This window comes from Taudactylus pleione, unplaced genomic scaffold (assembly GCF_031769625.1).
Source record: "Taudactylus pleione unplaced genomic scaffold, aTauple2 ptg000397bl, whole genome shotgun sequence".
Classification (NCBI taxonomy): domain Eukaryota; kingdom Metazoa; phylum Chordata; class Amphibia; order Anura; family Myobatrachidae; genus Taudactylus; species Taudactylus pleione.
Window position 1 is genome coordinate 5,988,098 of NW_028284799.1, and position 15,934 is coordinate 6,004,031.

The following is a 15,934-nucleotide window of genomic DNA, read 5'->3' on the forward strand; positions in this document are numbered from 1 at the left end:
AAGTATTCATGAAAGTACCTCAGTCTGGAAGGCAAATAGCCCTCGAATGATGAATGCCGTCCCAGAGACATCGTGCAGGGCCTCTCGCTCCACCAGCACCTCTCTCACCACGTCTGCTTGTAGCACCTCCCTCTTCTTGATGACTTTGACTGCAAGTTGTCTCCTGGTCACAGTGTCAGATGCCATTAACACCTGTACAGTACAGAGAGATGTTACAGCATCAGTAGGAAAGACAGATATATATGACTCATGGGATCAGTATGATTTACCGCCGGCAGCGGCATCCCGACAGAGGAGGAAATCCCAATTGTCTAGAGAGGTAAGTATAACTAATCTAATTCCCCCCCCTAACCCTCCTTTAGGGTGCCTAACCCTAACCTCCCCCCCAGTGCCTAACCCTAATCCCCCCTCTAAGTGCCTAAACCTAACCCCCCTTCCTCGCCGCCTAAACCTAAGTCCCCCGGGGGGGTGCCTAACCCTAACCTCCCCCCGGGGGTGCCTAACCCCCCTTCCCCTAGCCTGACCCTAACCTCCCGGGGGGGTTCCTAAACCTAAGTCCCCCCCGGGAGCCCTAAACCTAACCCTCCCCTTCCCCTGCAGCTGTCCACGGCTGGCGCCTGCCATCCCTTCGATCGGGATGCCGGGCGCCGTTCTCCTGGCATAAGTAAAATGACAGGCGTCGGGATTTCAACGCCTGTCATTTAACCCTTGCTGGGATTAAGCAGCTGGGAAGCTGGCGGTCGGCATTGCGTCTGCCGGCTTCCCAACTGCTTCCCTGACTCACATATGAGGTATGGGTCATACACTAAGTAATGATAACACTGTGTCAGGAGAAAAGGGAATGTAAGTGAACCATTATTGAATAAATGAAAAAGTGCTGAAATATAACAGCCTGGGATAAATATATATATATAGATATATAATCCAACAGGTAGGTGTCACTGAGTGGATCATGTATTATTGCAAATGCCATTTGCAGAGAGGAAGGCACCAACAAATATATATATATACTAGGGGTGAGCGGGTTCGGATTTCTGAAATCCGAACCCCCCCGAGCCCCCCCGATCCGAGTCTGATCCGAGTCAGGCTCGACTTTTCCCGCCTGACTCGGATCTGAAATCGAGGCAAAACGTCATCATCCCGCCTTCCGAGTCTCACGGGTTTTGGATCCTATATAAGGTACCCGCGTCGGCGCCATTTTCTCACTCGGCTGTGGACAGTGAAGAGGGAGGGTGGGAGTTAGGGCTGTGTAGTGTAGTGTAGTGTAGTGCTGCTGTTGTCCACTACTTCAAAGTCCATAGGGGCTGGCTGTGTTGTGCTGTGCTGCTGTTGTTAATAGGGGCTGTGTCCACTACTTCAAAGTCCATAGGGGCTGGCTGGACTGTGTTGTGCAGTCAGTTCTCCATAGGGGCTGTGTCCACTCCAAAGTCCTGTGCAGTGTCCCAGTCCTAAAGGAGTGCTGTAGTGTTGTCCAGGGGGTGCTCTGTCCATCAGGGGTGCTCCCCCCAAGTGCTAAAAAAATAATATATTTTCTGTGTTTGTGAATTGTGTGCGCAGTAGCCGCACGTGCATCAACAAAGTAGTGCCAAGCGTGCGCCTGTGTCATAAGTAAAGGGCCGGCTGGCTTGACCGTTAAAGGGTGCTGTAACCCCCGAAAGCACACTCCAGTCCAAACCAAAAAAAATTATTTTCTGTGTTTGTGAATTGTGTGCGCAGTAGCCGCACGTGCATCAACAAAGTAGTGCCAAGCGTGCGCCTGTGTCATAAGTAAAGGGCCAGCTGGCTTGACCGTTAAGGGTGCTGTAACCCCCGAAAGTACACTCCAGTCCAAACCAAAAAAAAAATTATTTTCTGTGTTTGTGAATTGTGTGCGCAGTAGCCGCACGTGCATCAACAAAGTAGTGCCAAGCGTGTGCCTGTGTCATAAGTAAAGGGCCGGCTGGCTTGACCGTTAAGGGTGCTGTAACCCCCGAAAGTACACTCCAGTCCAAACCAAAAAAAAAATTATTTTCTGTGTTTGTGAATTGTGTGCGCAGTAGCCGCACGTGCATCAACAAAGTAGTGCCAAGCGTGCGCCTGTGTCATAAGTAAAGGGCCGGCTGGCTTGACCGTTAAAGGGTGCTGTAACTTCCAAAGTACACTCCAGTCCAAACCAAAAAAAAAATTTTTTTCTGTGTTTGTGAATTGTGTGCGCAGTAGCCGCACGTGCATCAACAAAGTAGTGCCAAGCGTGCGCCTGTGTCATAAGTAAAGGGCCGGCTGGCTTGACCGTTAAGGGTGCTGTAACCCCCGAGAGTACACTCCAGTCCAAACCAAAAAAAAAATTATTTTCTGTGTTTGTGAATTGTGTGCGCAGTAGCCGCACGTGCATCAACAAAGTAGTGCCAAGCGTGTGCCTGTGTCATAAGTAAAGGGCCGGCTGGCTTGACCGTTAAAAGGTGCTGTAACCCCCAAAGTACACTCCAGTCCAAACCAAAAAAAAAATTATTTTCTGTGTTTGTGAATTGTGTGCGCAGTAGCCGCACGTGCATCAACAAAGTAGTGCCAAGCGTGCGCCTGTGTCATAAGTAAAGGGCCGGCTGGCTTGACCGTTAAAGGGTGCTGTAACCCCCGAAAGTACACTCCAGTCCAAACCAAAAAAAAATTATTTTCTGTGTTTGTGAATTGTGTGCGCAGTAGCCGCACGTGCATCAACAAAGTAGTGCCAAGCGTGCGCCTGTGTCATAAGTAAAGGGCCGGCTGGCTTGACCGTTAAGGGTGCTGTAACCCCCGAGAGTACACTCCAGTCCAAACCAAAAAAAAAATTATTTTCTGTGTTTGTGAATTGTGTGCGCAGTAGCCGCACGTGCATCAACAAAGTAGTGCCAAGCATGCGCCTGTGTCATAAGTAAAGGGCCGGCTGGCTTGACCGTTAAGGGTGCTGTAACCCCCAAAAGTACACTCCAGTCCAAACCAAAAAAAAAATTATTTTCTGTGTTTGTGAATTGTGTGCGCAGTAGCCGCACGTGCATCAACAAAGTAGTGCCAAGCGTGTGCCTGTGTCATAAGTAGAGGGCCGGCTGGCTTGACCGTTAAGGGTGCTGTAACCCTCGAGAGTACACTCCAGTCCAAACCAAAAAAAAAATTATTTTCTGTGTTTGTGAATTGTGTGCGCAGTAGCCGCACGTGCATCAACAAAGTAGTGCCAAGCGTGCGCCTGTGTCATAAGTAAAGGGCCAGCTGGCTTGACCGTTAAGGGTGCTGTAACCCCCGAAAGTACACTCCAGTCCAAACCAAAAAAAAAATTATTTTCTGTGTTTGTGAATTGTGTGCGCAGTAGCCGCACGTGCATCAACAAAGTAGTGCCAAGCGTGTGCCTGTGTCATAAGTAAAGGGCCGGCTGGCTTGACCGTTAAGGGTGCTGTAACCCCCGAAAGTACACTCCAGTCCAAACCAAAAAAAAAATTATTTTCTGTGTTTGTGAATTGTGTGCGCAGTAGCCGCACGTGCATCAACAAAGTAGTGCCAAGCGTGCGCCTGTGTCATAAGTAAAGGGCCGGCTGGCTTGACCGTTAAGGGTGCTGTAACCCCCAAAAGTACACTCCAGTCCAAACCCAAAAAAAAATTATTTTCTGTGTTTGTGAATTGTGTGCGCAGTAGCCGCACGTGCATCAACAAAGTAGTGCCAAGCGTGCGCCTGTGTCATAAGTAAAGGGCCGGCTGGCTTGACCGTTAAAGGGTGCTGTAACTTCCAAAGTACACTCCAGTCCAAACCAAAAAAAAAATTTTTTTCTGTGTTTGTGAATTGTGTGCGCAGTAGCCGCACGTGCATCAACAAAGTAGTGCCAAGCGTGCGCCTGTGTCATAAGTAAAGGGCCGGCTGGCTTGACCGTTAAGGGTGCTGTAACCCCCGAGAGTACACTCCAGTCCAAACCAAAAAAAAAATTATTTTCTGTGTTTGTGAATTGTGTGCGCAGTAGCCGCACGTGCATCAACAAAGTAGTGCCAAGCGTGTGCCTGTGTCATAAGTAAAGGGCCGGCTGGCTTGACCGTTAAAAGGTGCTGTAACCCCCAAAGTACACTCCAGTCCAAACCAAAAAAAAAATTATTTTCTGTGTTTGTGAATTGTGTGCGCAGTAGCCGCACGTGCATCAACAAAGTAGTGCCAAGCGTGCGCCTGTGTCATAAGTAAAGGGCCGGCTGGCTTGACCGTTAAAGGGTGCTGTAACCCCCGAAAGTACACTCCAGTCCAAACCAAAAAAAAATTATTTTCTGTGTTTGTGAATTGTGTGCGCAGTAGCCGCACGTGCATCAACAAAGTAGTGCCAAGCGTGCGCCTGTGTCATAAGTAAAGGGCCGGCTGGCTTGACCGTTAAGGGTGCTGTAACCCCCGAGAGTACACTCCAGTCCAAACCAAAAAAAAAATTATTTTCTGTGTTTGTGAATTGTGTGCGCAGTAGCCGCACGTGCATCAACAAAGTAGTGCCAAGCATGCGCCTGTGTCATAAGTAAAGGGCCGGCTGGCTTGACCGTTAAGGGTGCTGTAACCCCCGAAAGTACACTCCAGTCCAAACCAAAAAAAAAATTATTTTCTGTGTTTGTGAATTGTGTGCGCAGTAGCCGCACGTGCATCAACAAAGTAGTGCCAAGAGTGCACCTGTGTCATAAGTAAAGGGCCGGCTGGCTTGACCGTTAAAGGGTGCTGTAACCCCCAAAGTACACTCCAGTCCAAACCAAAAAAAAAATTATTTTCTTTGTTTAGCCGCACGTATATATCAAATCGATATAACATAAATGGAGGACCAAACTTTCTCCGATAAAAATAAAATAGAGAAAGATCAAGAACCACTTCCTCCTAGTGCTGAAGCTGCTGCCACTAGTCATGACATAAACGATAACATGCCATCAACGTCGTCTGCCAAGGCCGATGCCCAATGTCATAGTAGAGGGCACATACAATCCCAAATGGCAAAGTTCAGGAATATGACCTTGAAAAAGACATTTAAATCAGCTGAAGAGAAACGTAAACTTGCCAATATGCCATTGACGACACGGAGTGGCAAGGAACGGCTAAGGTCGATCCCGAGTATGTTCATGACTAGTGGTTCAGCTTCACATGACGATGGAAGCCCTCCTCCCACTAAAAAAATCAAAAGAGTTAAGCTGGCAAAAGCACAGCGAAGAACTGTGCTTTCTAAGAAGATATCACAAATCCCCAAGGAGAGTCCAAGTGTGTTGGTGGTTGCGATGCCTGACCTTCCCAGCACTGGACGGGAAGAGGTGGCTCTTTCCACCATTTGCACGCCCCCTGCAAGTGCTGAAAGGAGCACCCACAGTCCACTTGCTGATATGCAAATTGAAGATGTCACTGTTGAAGTACAACAGGATGAGGATACTGGTGTAGCTGGCGCTGAGGAGGAAGTTGGCGAGGAGGATTCTGATGGTGATGTGGTTTGTTTAAATCAGGCTCCGGGGGGGAGACAGTTGTTGTCCGTGGGATGAAAAAGCCCATCACGGTCATGCCTGGGCAGAAGACCAAACATTCCACCTCTTTGGTCTGGCAATATTTCTATCCAAATCCGGACAACAACTGTCTTGCCATATGTACCATATGTAAAGGTGAAATAAGTAGGGGTAGGGACGTCAACCACCTAGGAACATCCTCCCTTATACGGCACCTGCAGCGCGTTCATAAAAAGTTACTGTCAAGTTCAGAAACTTTGGCTAAGACCGTAAGCAGTCCAGGGACACCTAAATCCCGTTGTCCTGTTGTATCCAAGCGCCTGCAAACCACACCGTCAACTCCCTCCTCGTCAATTTCCTCCTTAGTCAGGATCGGAAGTAGTCCTGCAGGCCATGTCACTGGCATGACTGACTCTCCTATCCGGGATTCCTCTGGAGGATCCTGCATTGCTACACCTACTGCTGCCGCTGCTGCTGTTGCTGCTGCTGGGAGTCGTTCATCATCCCAGAGAGGAAGTAGGAACACCACTACTTTTACTAAACAATTGACCCTCCAACAGTCCTTAGCGAGGAGGATGAAGTACGACAGCAGTCATCCTGAAGCAAAACGTATAACTGAGGCCTTGACTGCTATGTTGGTGTTAGACGTGCGTCTGGTATCCGCCATTAGTGCAGTGGGATTTAGACAATTGATGGAGGTAGTGTGTCCCCGGTTCCAAATCCCGTCTAGATTCCACTTCACTAGGCAGGCGATACCGAGACTGTACAGAAACGTCAGAAAAAGTGTCCTCAGTGTCCTGAAAAATGCCATTGTACACAATGTCCACTTAACCACGGACATGTGGACAAGTGGAACAGGGCAGACTAAGGACTATATGACTGTGACAGCCCACTGGGTAGATGTATCACCTTACGCAGCAACAGCAGCAGCGTCACCAGTAGCAGCATCTCAGAAACGCCAGCTCGTTACAAGGCAGGCTACGCTGTGTATCACCGGTTTCAGTAAGAGGCACACCGCCGACAACCTCTTAGAGAAACTGAGGGAAATCATCGCCCAGTGGCTTACCCCACTTAGACTCTCCTGGGGATTTGTGATATCTGACAACGCCACCAATATTGTGCGGGCATTACATCTGGGCAAATTCCAGCACGTCCCATGTTTTGCTCACACAATAAACTTGGTGGTGCAGAATTTTCTGAAAAGCGACAGGGGCGTGCAGGAGACGCTTTGGGTGGCCCGAAAAATTTCTGGCCACTTTCGCCATTCAGCGACTGCGTGCCGAAGACTGGAGCGCCAGCAAACACTCTTGAACCTGCCCCGCCATCACCTGAAGCAAGAGGTTGTGACGCGGTGGAACTCAACCCTCTATATGCTTCAGAGGATGGAGGAGCAGCAAAAGGCCATACAAGCCTATACATCCACCTATGACATAGGCAAAGGAGGGGGTATGCACCTGACTCAAGCGCAGTGGAGAATGATTTCCGTGTTGTGCAAGGTTCTCCAGCCCTTCGAACTTGCCACACGTGAAGTCAGTTCAGACACAGCCAGCTTGAGTCAGGTCATTCCCCTCATCAGGCTTTTGCAGAAGCAGCTGGAGAAAGTGAAGGAGGAGCTAAGACGGAGCGATTCCGCTCGGCATGTGGGACTTGTGGATGAAGCCCTTCATTTGCTTTGCCAGGATTCCAGGGTGGTCAATCTGTTGAAATCAGACCACTACATTTTGGCCACCGTGCTTGATCCTAGGTTTAAAGCCTATGTGGTGTCTCTCTTTCCAGCTGACACAAGCCTGCAGAGGTGCAAAGACGAGCTGCTGAACACACTGTCAGCTGAAGCGGAACGTGACACGTCAACGGCTCCTTCTTCATTTTCTCCCGCAACTGGGGCTGCCAGGAAAAAACTTAGGTATCCTAAGCAACCCGCTGGCGGTGATGCAGGGCAGGCAGGACCAAGTTTGGACATCTGGTCCGGACTGAAGGACCTGGCAACAATTTCTGACATGTCTACTGTCACTGCATATGATACTGTCACCATTGACAGAATGGTGGAGGATTACATCGGTGACAGCATCCAAGTATTCATGTCAGACAGTCCATACCTGTACTGGCAGGAAAAAGAGGCAATTTGGAGGCCCCTGTACAAGCTGGCTCTATTTTACCTGAGTTGCCCCCGCTCCAGTGTGTACTCCGAAAGAGTGTTTAGTGCAGCCGGGAACCTTGTCAGCGAAAGGCGTAGGAGGTTGCTTCCACAGAATGTGGAGAAGATGATGTTCATCAAAATGAATTATCAGCTCTTCCAGGGAGACCAGCCTCCAGAAGGTACAGAGGGACCTGTGGTGGTGGATTCAAGTGGGGACGAGTTAATACTTTGTGAGGATGAGGATGTACACACTGAAGAGGGTGAGGAATCGGTGGATGAGGAGGATGAGGATGACATCTTGCCTCCGTAGAGCCAGTTTGTGCAGGGACACATTAATTGCCAGCTTGTTTTGTGGGGGCCCAAACGAACCAATCATTTCAGCCACAGTTGTGTGGCAGACCCTGGCGCTGAAATGATTGATTTGTTAAAGTGTGCATGTCCTGTTTATACAACATAAGGGTGGGTGGGAGGGCCCAAGGACAATTCCATCTTGCACTTCTTTTTTTTCTTTGCATTATGTACAGTTTGGGGCCTAGTTTTTCTAACTGCCATCCTGTCTGCCACTGCAGTGTCACTCCTAGATGGGTCACGTGTTTGTGCCGCCCACTCGTGTCGCTTAGCATAGTCATCCAGCTACCTCGGTGCAACCTTTTGGACATGAAAACACTATTGTGAGGTGTTCAGAATAGACTGGAAATGAGTGGAAATTAAGGTTATTGAGGTTAATAATAGCATAGGAGCAGAGAAACCAACAAATTCTGTGATTTTAGCTGTTTTTATGCTTTTTAAAAAAAAAATAAGGATCCAAAACACAAAACCCAGAACCCAAAACACGGAAGGGTGGTTTTGGCAAAACCAATCCAGATCCAAAACACGAAGAAAGATCCAGATCCAAAACCAAAACACAAAACACGAAAAGTGGCCGGTGCACACCCCTAATATATACAGTATGTGCATATTTATAGGAAGTGTTACACAGATTTTTGGGATTACGGGCCTTAATCTAAATATTACATGTACTACCTAGTAGTGATATCCAGCCTAAAATAAGTTCTTAGGGTCCTCCAGCCTCCCCAACAGTTCAGGTTTTCGAGATATCCATGGTTGAGCGCAGGTGATTAAATCAAATTGACTGAGGTACTAATTAAGTCACCTGCACTCAACCATGGATATCTCTAAAACCTGAACTGTTGGGGAGCCTTGATGACTGTGTTTGGGAACCTCTGTTTTAGGGTATGCAAACTTAACACTGTGCAAGCTATGATGCACTATATTGACTTATAGGTTAATACATCACTTGTCTCTGAGCACATAGGCAGCAATGTGGATGTTAGGAGGTGAGTGCTCTGATATAAGAATTCTATAGAGGCACAAGGGGCCTATTCATCATCGAAGGGACCCCTAATGATGAATGGCCCGGTAACTTAAAAATTAGGAAACTGGCGTTTCTGCATGGTTACGGGCCATTTATCGTTTGATGAATAGGCCCCTAAATCATGGCACTGCAGACAGGGGTGCCGAGAGAGGAGGGGGGGGAGCGGGTACTGTTTATCCGGGCTTCCTGAGGGGCCCGGCGGGGGCCCGGGTCTGGCGCCGTCCCCACTCCCTTCTCTCTCCAAAACAGCAGCCCAGCACACAGCGTGTGCTGAGCTGCAATGGGAGACTGCAAAAGTGTTTATTTTTGTTAGGGGGTTCAAGGGGGCGTGACCACATCTCCTGCGATTAGGCCACATCCATTCTCTATACCTGGGCACGGCAGAGCTCTCTATGGCCCTGACTACAGAAGTAGATAATGAGATATTTGGCTCTATGAATATACAATGGGGCTGTAGCATACCTTCCAGCCATTCCAATATTGGCAGAGTAGTTCAGATTTGAGAGCTGTATGTTAAAGTCAGGATAGTGAATGCATAGTCCTGATGGGGAGTTATGTCCACTCACTGCTGCTCTGCTTAGGAGAGGTACATGGGTGCTACATGTGCTTTTCACTGGTGCATGGGGCAGTGGGAGGTCAAAAGGAGGGAAACCAGATTGGGAAAAAGGGGTAGCTTAGTGATCTTCACATATCCCCCCCATGATGCAGACACTCGATCCGTGATGTGATGTCCCTGTCCTGATCCAATTCCCTCCAATGTTGAGTTGTATATTATAGGTTGGTATTTGCCATAGATGTTAACCAGATAACACCATATGTTTGGGGCCGGGACTATATGTGAGTAACCACGAGCTGTGTATGATGGGCATTTTCTCCTGATATACACAGAATAACATGCACATTTAAGGCACACAGATGATTAAATTTAGCGATTGAACGATAACAATATCGTTATCGTTCAATAATCATTTGAAAATCTTTTACAGATCGTTAAAAAAAAAGTCTAAAACGACCAGCGATGCGCGCTCCTGCTGGTCGTTTAGACATCTATCATCATACAAATATGTTGTACAACCTGATGATAATGTCAGGTTCAACATGTTTGCAGATGATTAATGTGCCTACACTGAATGACTGCTCGTTCAGTGTAGACACATCACAGACTGAGAAATGACTGCACGATTACAATGTCGTAATCGTGCAGTCATTTTGATGTCTTCTAGTGGATGTGTGCCTTTAGGGTTTACTTTTCTGCTACAGTAAAAAGTAAATATATTATTGTTCTTCATAGTGCTGGAATGCTTTCTTAACATAAATGGATGTATTATTCTGTGAAGTGAATTTGAAGGTGCTGTCCAGTTCCTTGTTTTTATAAATAAACAGTGCAGCCATGGCCATAACTAGGAGTGGTCAAGCTATACCACTGGGGGCACAGGGTCTAGGGGATGACACAGTCATTGCCACATGCCACCTGTATTTGGCATGCAGGGTGCCTGAATTGGCACCCTACAGCCTACGAAGCTGCTGCACAGAGCATCTTTAGGACTTTCCTAAGTACTCTCAACTTCTCCCTGGTCCAGCAGCCACACCCCCTTGTTGTGACATAATGACACCACATGCTAGGGGCAGGGCTGGCCCAGGGCATGTTGCAGCCCTTCTATGTCCTTGAGTGTGTCTACTTTTACTGAAGTGAAAATAGGTATGCAGCAAACAAAACAATGCCAATTCAGAGTCTAATATACTCCCGTTCAATAACATAAACTTTTAAGATTTCTAAATAGCATTCTCCTAAATTACTATTTGATTGAACTTTTATCCTATACGTTGATCAGCATGGATGTATGTACAGATGCCCCAATCTGCCCAACTCCTTCCTGCAGAAAATACAACTTTTCCCACTGGCGCACACTGACATTTGCACATGTAACACTATTCACATCAATAACAATAGCTGCATTTAGACACAGACACAAATGGGATATGGACACAAACATTTATAATGACTATTGTGTAACCAAATGTCAATGTGGCAGACAGGGGCGTCTTAAGAGAGGAGGGGGCCCGTGTGTATTCCCTGTGCAGGGCCCCCTCCTCTCTCCCCGGCGGCCGGCCACCACAGAAGCAGTAGACTATGGGCACTAGAGTGTGCCCAGAGTCTACTGCGCATGTGCAGAACGCCGGAAAAATGGCCGCGGCGGCCATTTTCTGGTGTTCTGTGCAGCGCTGATACCCGACGCGGGACCATGGACAGGTGAGTTTTAAATAATATGGGTGCAGGGTGTGCGGTGCGGGGCCCCCTGGACCCGGGGTCCTGTGTGCCCCGCACACCCTGCACCAGAGCCGTAGCTAGGGCAGTGCGGCCGGTGCCATCGCACAGGGCACCACAGGTCAGGGGGCGCTGTTTGGGCCTGTTAAATTTCTGTTTATTATCATTCTTGCTTGTAGCTTCCTCTTATTTCATCCCCAGCATCTCCTGGCCTCCCCTATCTCTTCCCTGACCCTTCCCCATGAAGCCAGGGCCCTTTTTTGGGTGCATTATGTCCCTTTGAAAAATGAGGGGGACGCCAATGCTCTTTCTGGCACAGGGCACCAAAAAATCTAGTTACGGCTCTGCCCTGCACCCACTATAGATACGCCCATGGTGGCAGGTTTGTTATAGGTACATATAGCTGTGTGTATAACTGTATATACAGTTAGGCATAATGGTTACATCATGACAAACCAGATGGAAACCAGAATCTTACTTTTCCAAAGCTGCCCTGGCCGATCACTTTGTGGAAAATGAACCTCCTGATAGATAATGGGGTTCTGTGGCCAGGGCCTGCTGGGGAGACTCCGCTTCCTCCTAATGGGGTAACATAAGAATAGGTTATACATTTGCTCTTTATATAAAATAAGGGTCAGATGATAGAAAATATTATATATTATACAAATCAGTATTCAGCTGTGGCATATGGGCCCTACGGGATCTTGTAAGACTCAATGAAAATAATCTTTAAGCCTTAATTCAAGTTTTTTTCTTTTATATAAGTTCTACTCGTAACATTACCACAAATGTTCCCAAATGCGATCCTCCAGGCACCCCAACAGTTCAGGTTTTAGAGATATCCATATTTGAGCACAGGTAGTTAAATCAAATTGACTGAGGTACTAATTAAGGGCCTGATTCATTACTGATCGCAGCTACGATTACGCACGCAATCGGCCAATTGTTGCATTCTGTGCATGTGTATGCATCGCAGTGTGCGTGCATGAACACTCCACTGCGATTGGGACTGCGATTGGGACTGAGTAGTGATTACGCAGGCCCATCGCAGAGCGATTGACAGGAAGTACCGTTTGGGGGAAGTGACAGGGGGTTGGTCGGCGAAATGCAGGCATGCCAGTGCATTTGAATGCTGTGACAGGGGCGTGTATAAATTAGCCACTGCGATGCCTTTTGCAGCTTGGGGTTTCACTCTGTGTGATGAGGTTAGCAATTTCAGAGTAAGGTCAGAGCTTGTGCAAGTGTGTGTGTGGCTGCGTTTGTACTCCATGTTACTGCTGGTCTCGCAGTCTTGCTAAGTATTACAGATGTGTGTAAGGTAAGGTGGGCGAATAATATGTCATGTGGGTTCCTATATGTGTGTTTTTATTGTGTATTTTTTTTATTGTGTGTGCTTGAAGTTTGATTTCTCTGAGGAAACTGTTCTAAAGGGGTTATGTCACTTGCTATATGTCCTCTTTTCAGTGCTAAGCTTAGTTTATTGCTGTTTGTCAGTGTATCACTTATGAGCGATATGGTCTCCATTGTGCATACCCTCATTTTGTCCATATTTAATAGGGGTCCCCACATGTTTGTTGCCCAGGGGTCCCCACAGACCTTAATACAGCCCTGGGTAGATGGTATTTAGGGGACAACATTACAAATGTAATTTTCTAGCTAGAACAGTATTATTTGTTGTTTTGTGCACTGTTGGCAGATGGAATAAGAATACAGAAAAATAAGTAAACATTTCTATTTTACAGCCTACATGATTCTGTTACATATGTTGTAATGTGTGAATGGGATGAGCCACGTGCCATGTCAGGGGCCACATAAGGCTCAGACACTATTCTTGCACATTGCACAAACAAGTATCACAGGATGAATCACAGAACATAAAAAGGAAACTTTCTAGAACAGTTTACATCAAACTGATTTCATGTTACATTTGTGATATTTTGTTATATAAGCAGGAAAAAGTCCAATTGAGGAGCTACAAAGTACTAGAGACCCATTCAGTATATCGTATGGCTGTTTCATTAGACTGAGTATCAGACTTTCCCTACCAAATGGTGACTTCCCACCTAGAGGCATGTAGGACATTGGCTGGACGTTAGCGCACTAAAATGTCTACAGTATATTATATTATTACTGCTATTATTTTGATAGATTCAAAATGGGTTTCGGATACAGTTTTTCACCAATCAGTGACTTTGATTAGTGTTCTCTAAATATACCCATGATCCAGTAGAGGCTTCTGTGCTGATTCTTTCCATTTGGTATTATACTCCTTATTGCATGAGGTCTATTTTTTAGCCCTATACATATAACATTTAGGGGTAGATGTACTAAGCCTTGGAGAGAGATAAAGTGTAGAGTGCTAAAGTACCAATCAATCAGCTCCTATCTGTAATTTTTCAAACGCAGCCTGTAAAGAGACAGTTAGGAGCTGATTGGTTGGTACTTTAGCACTCTACACATTATCTCTCTCCAAGGCTTAGGACATCTCCCCCTTAGGCAGCATTTACCATTACTTATAACATGTATCTGGGAAAGAGTAACCATCTTTCATATGTATAATGCCAAAGCAAATTTTTAACAGCTACAATACTGTAACAACCTACAACACTGAGAAAGTCCTGCAATGTGGTATATTTGTTATTTCTGAAGTGATGACATATGACCTATATGAGAATTTGGCACTATTACATAAGTAGCATAAGTAGCACCTGTAATAACTGACTATTCTCATAGCTAATTTATGGCGGCCACAATACCTCCCTCTACGTGAGTGAAACGTGACCCAGTAACCACTAGGTAACATTTGACAGACCACCAGCTACAGCTTGATCTATAACTAGATGCAGTAGGAGAGCAAGTTCTCCATATTGAGAATCACGTATCCCTCATTACCTGGTCTGTCCCATTCATGAGGGAAATCGCCGTCCTCAGTGTCCTTCCTGACCTTCTTCTCTCGGACCTCGGCCACATCCTGGTGTAATCTCTTCCTCTTTCCATGCACATCACCCTCATGCTGTTTCACCTCCTTCCTCTCCTTCCTCTCCTCCTTCCTCTCCTTCTTCTTCTTTTTCTTCTCCGTCTTCTTTTTCTTCTTCCGCTGTCCTGTCTCTTCTTCCCTCTGACGCTTTCTCTTCTTCTTGCCACCCACAGCCTCATGGGAACTCTCTCTTTCACGCTGGTGACCCTCTGGGGTGACATTGGTCCTGTCCTCTCTTCCACCAGATGTAATCTCTTCATACTCGCCAAGCTCATTGATGGTAATAATGTTCAACTCTGCGACATCTACAGCATTGGGATGCTGGAGCTGGCTGGGTGTCACAGCATCACTGCTCCTCATCTCTCCTCTAATCGCCTTCTCCTCCGTTTGGTCTCCTCGCTCTCCGTGACTGGGCTCCATCTTCTGGCTGCTCAGCTCCGGTGTCAGTTACAACCAACTGTCACTCAGGCTGATGGAATCCTGTGATGTCAGTGGCCGTGAGACCAGCTCCCTGCTCCCTGTACTGGCTGTAATGTGTTTCTAAGGCAGCTTCTGGGCCTTATGTAATAGCCGGTGAGATGCAGGAATGCGCCCAACATCAGTCGGTATTGCCCCATGTATTTTTAAAGCGTATTTTTATACCGGGTTGGTTATGCCGTTTAAATTATTACCACTTTTGAAATATGTGCTGACTCTCTTGAATTGCGTCCATGGCTGCATCTCGCAGCCTATTACATAAGGCGACCTGTGATTTCACATTATGGATAATATACACATATACAAAGAAGTACAATATGTCCTATAGGTATATATGTTTTACCCGAATTATAGCTTTATAGGCAACAATATACAACCACATAAAGGAACAAGAAGACAAAAGAAAGTTATCCAGTAACTACATTTGTGGTCATCAATACAAAATACATAAGAGTAAACTGATACTTATATGTATATACAATTAGGTCCATATATATTTGGATAATTTTCATAATTTTGGCTCTGTACACCACCACAATGGATATTAAATTAAACAATGGGAATACAATTGAGGTGCAGATTTTCAGCTTTAATTCAAGGGGTTGAACAAAAATATTGTATAAACTCAGCACTCGGTCAGCAATTAAAACAGCATGAAGGAGAATTCATAGCAGTGGCGGAACTAGAGAATGGTGGGCCCAGGTGCAAGAATATGCTTTGGGCCCCCCTATGCAGTGCCCCCAGTAGTGGTCCCCCTATGCAGTGCCCCCAGTAGTGCCCCATATACAGTGCCCCCAGTAGCAGTCCCCCTATGCAGTGCCCACAGTAGTGCCCCTTATACAGTGCCCTCAGAAGTTGTCCCCCCTACACAGTGCCCTCAGTAGTCCCCCTATGCACTGCCCTCAGTAGTAGTCCCCCCCATACAGTGCCCCCAGTTGTAGTCCCCTCTATAGAGTGCCCCAGTAGCGACCACCCCATCTATACAGTGCCCCCAGTAGCTTACCCTCCTATACAGTGCCCCTAGAATCGGCCACCCTGCCTTTACAGTGCCCCCAGTAGCGCCCCCCCTATGCAGTGCATGTGCCCTTTACGCACACACACACAAAAAAAAACAACACACAACTTACCGCTCCTGCCGCTGTCCGCTCCTCCCGGCCCACTCTGCGCTATGGGAGAGACGTCATGACGTCTCTCCCATCACCTGCTGCAGGGGGAGCCGGAAGGCAAAGCCTATGAGTGAGCTCCAGCCCAGCTCCCTCC

General features: G+C 47.0%; 1 protein-coding gene across 1 annotated transcript in view; it reads right to left on the bottom strand.

Moving 5' to 3' along the window:
* LOC148506733 (protein kinase C theta type-like) overlaps positions 1-14,617 on the bottom strand; it is a 38,152-nt gene extending 23,535 nt beyond the window's left edge. Inside the window, exons 1-4 of the mRNA XM_088446332.1 lie at positions 14,319-14,617; positions 14,113-14,249; positions 11,699-11,799; positions 19-192 (exon numbers count right to left, since the gene is read on the bottom strand). Coding sequence (XP_088302458.1) covers positions 19-192; positions 11,699-11,799; positions 14,113-14,249; positions 14,319-14,617 — 711 coding nt within the window. The remainder of the gene's footprint in view (positions 1-18; positions 193-11,698; positions 11,800-14,112; positions 14,250-14,318) is intronic.
* Positions 14,618-15,934: the final 1,317 nt, after the last annotated feature.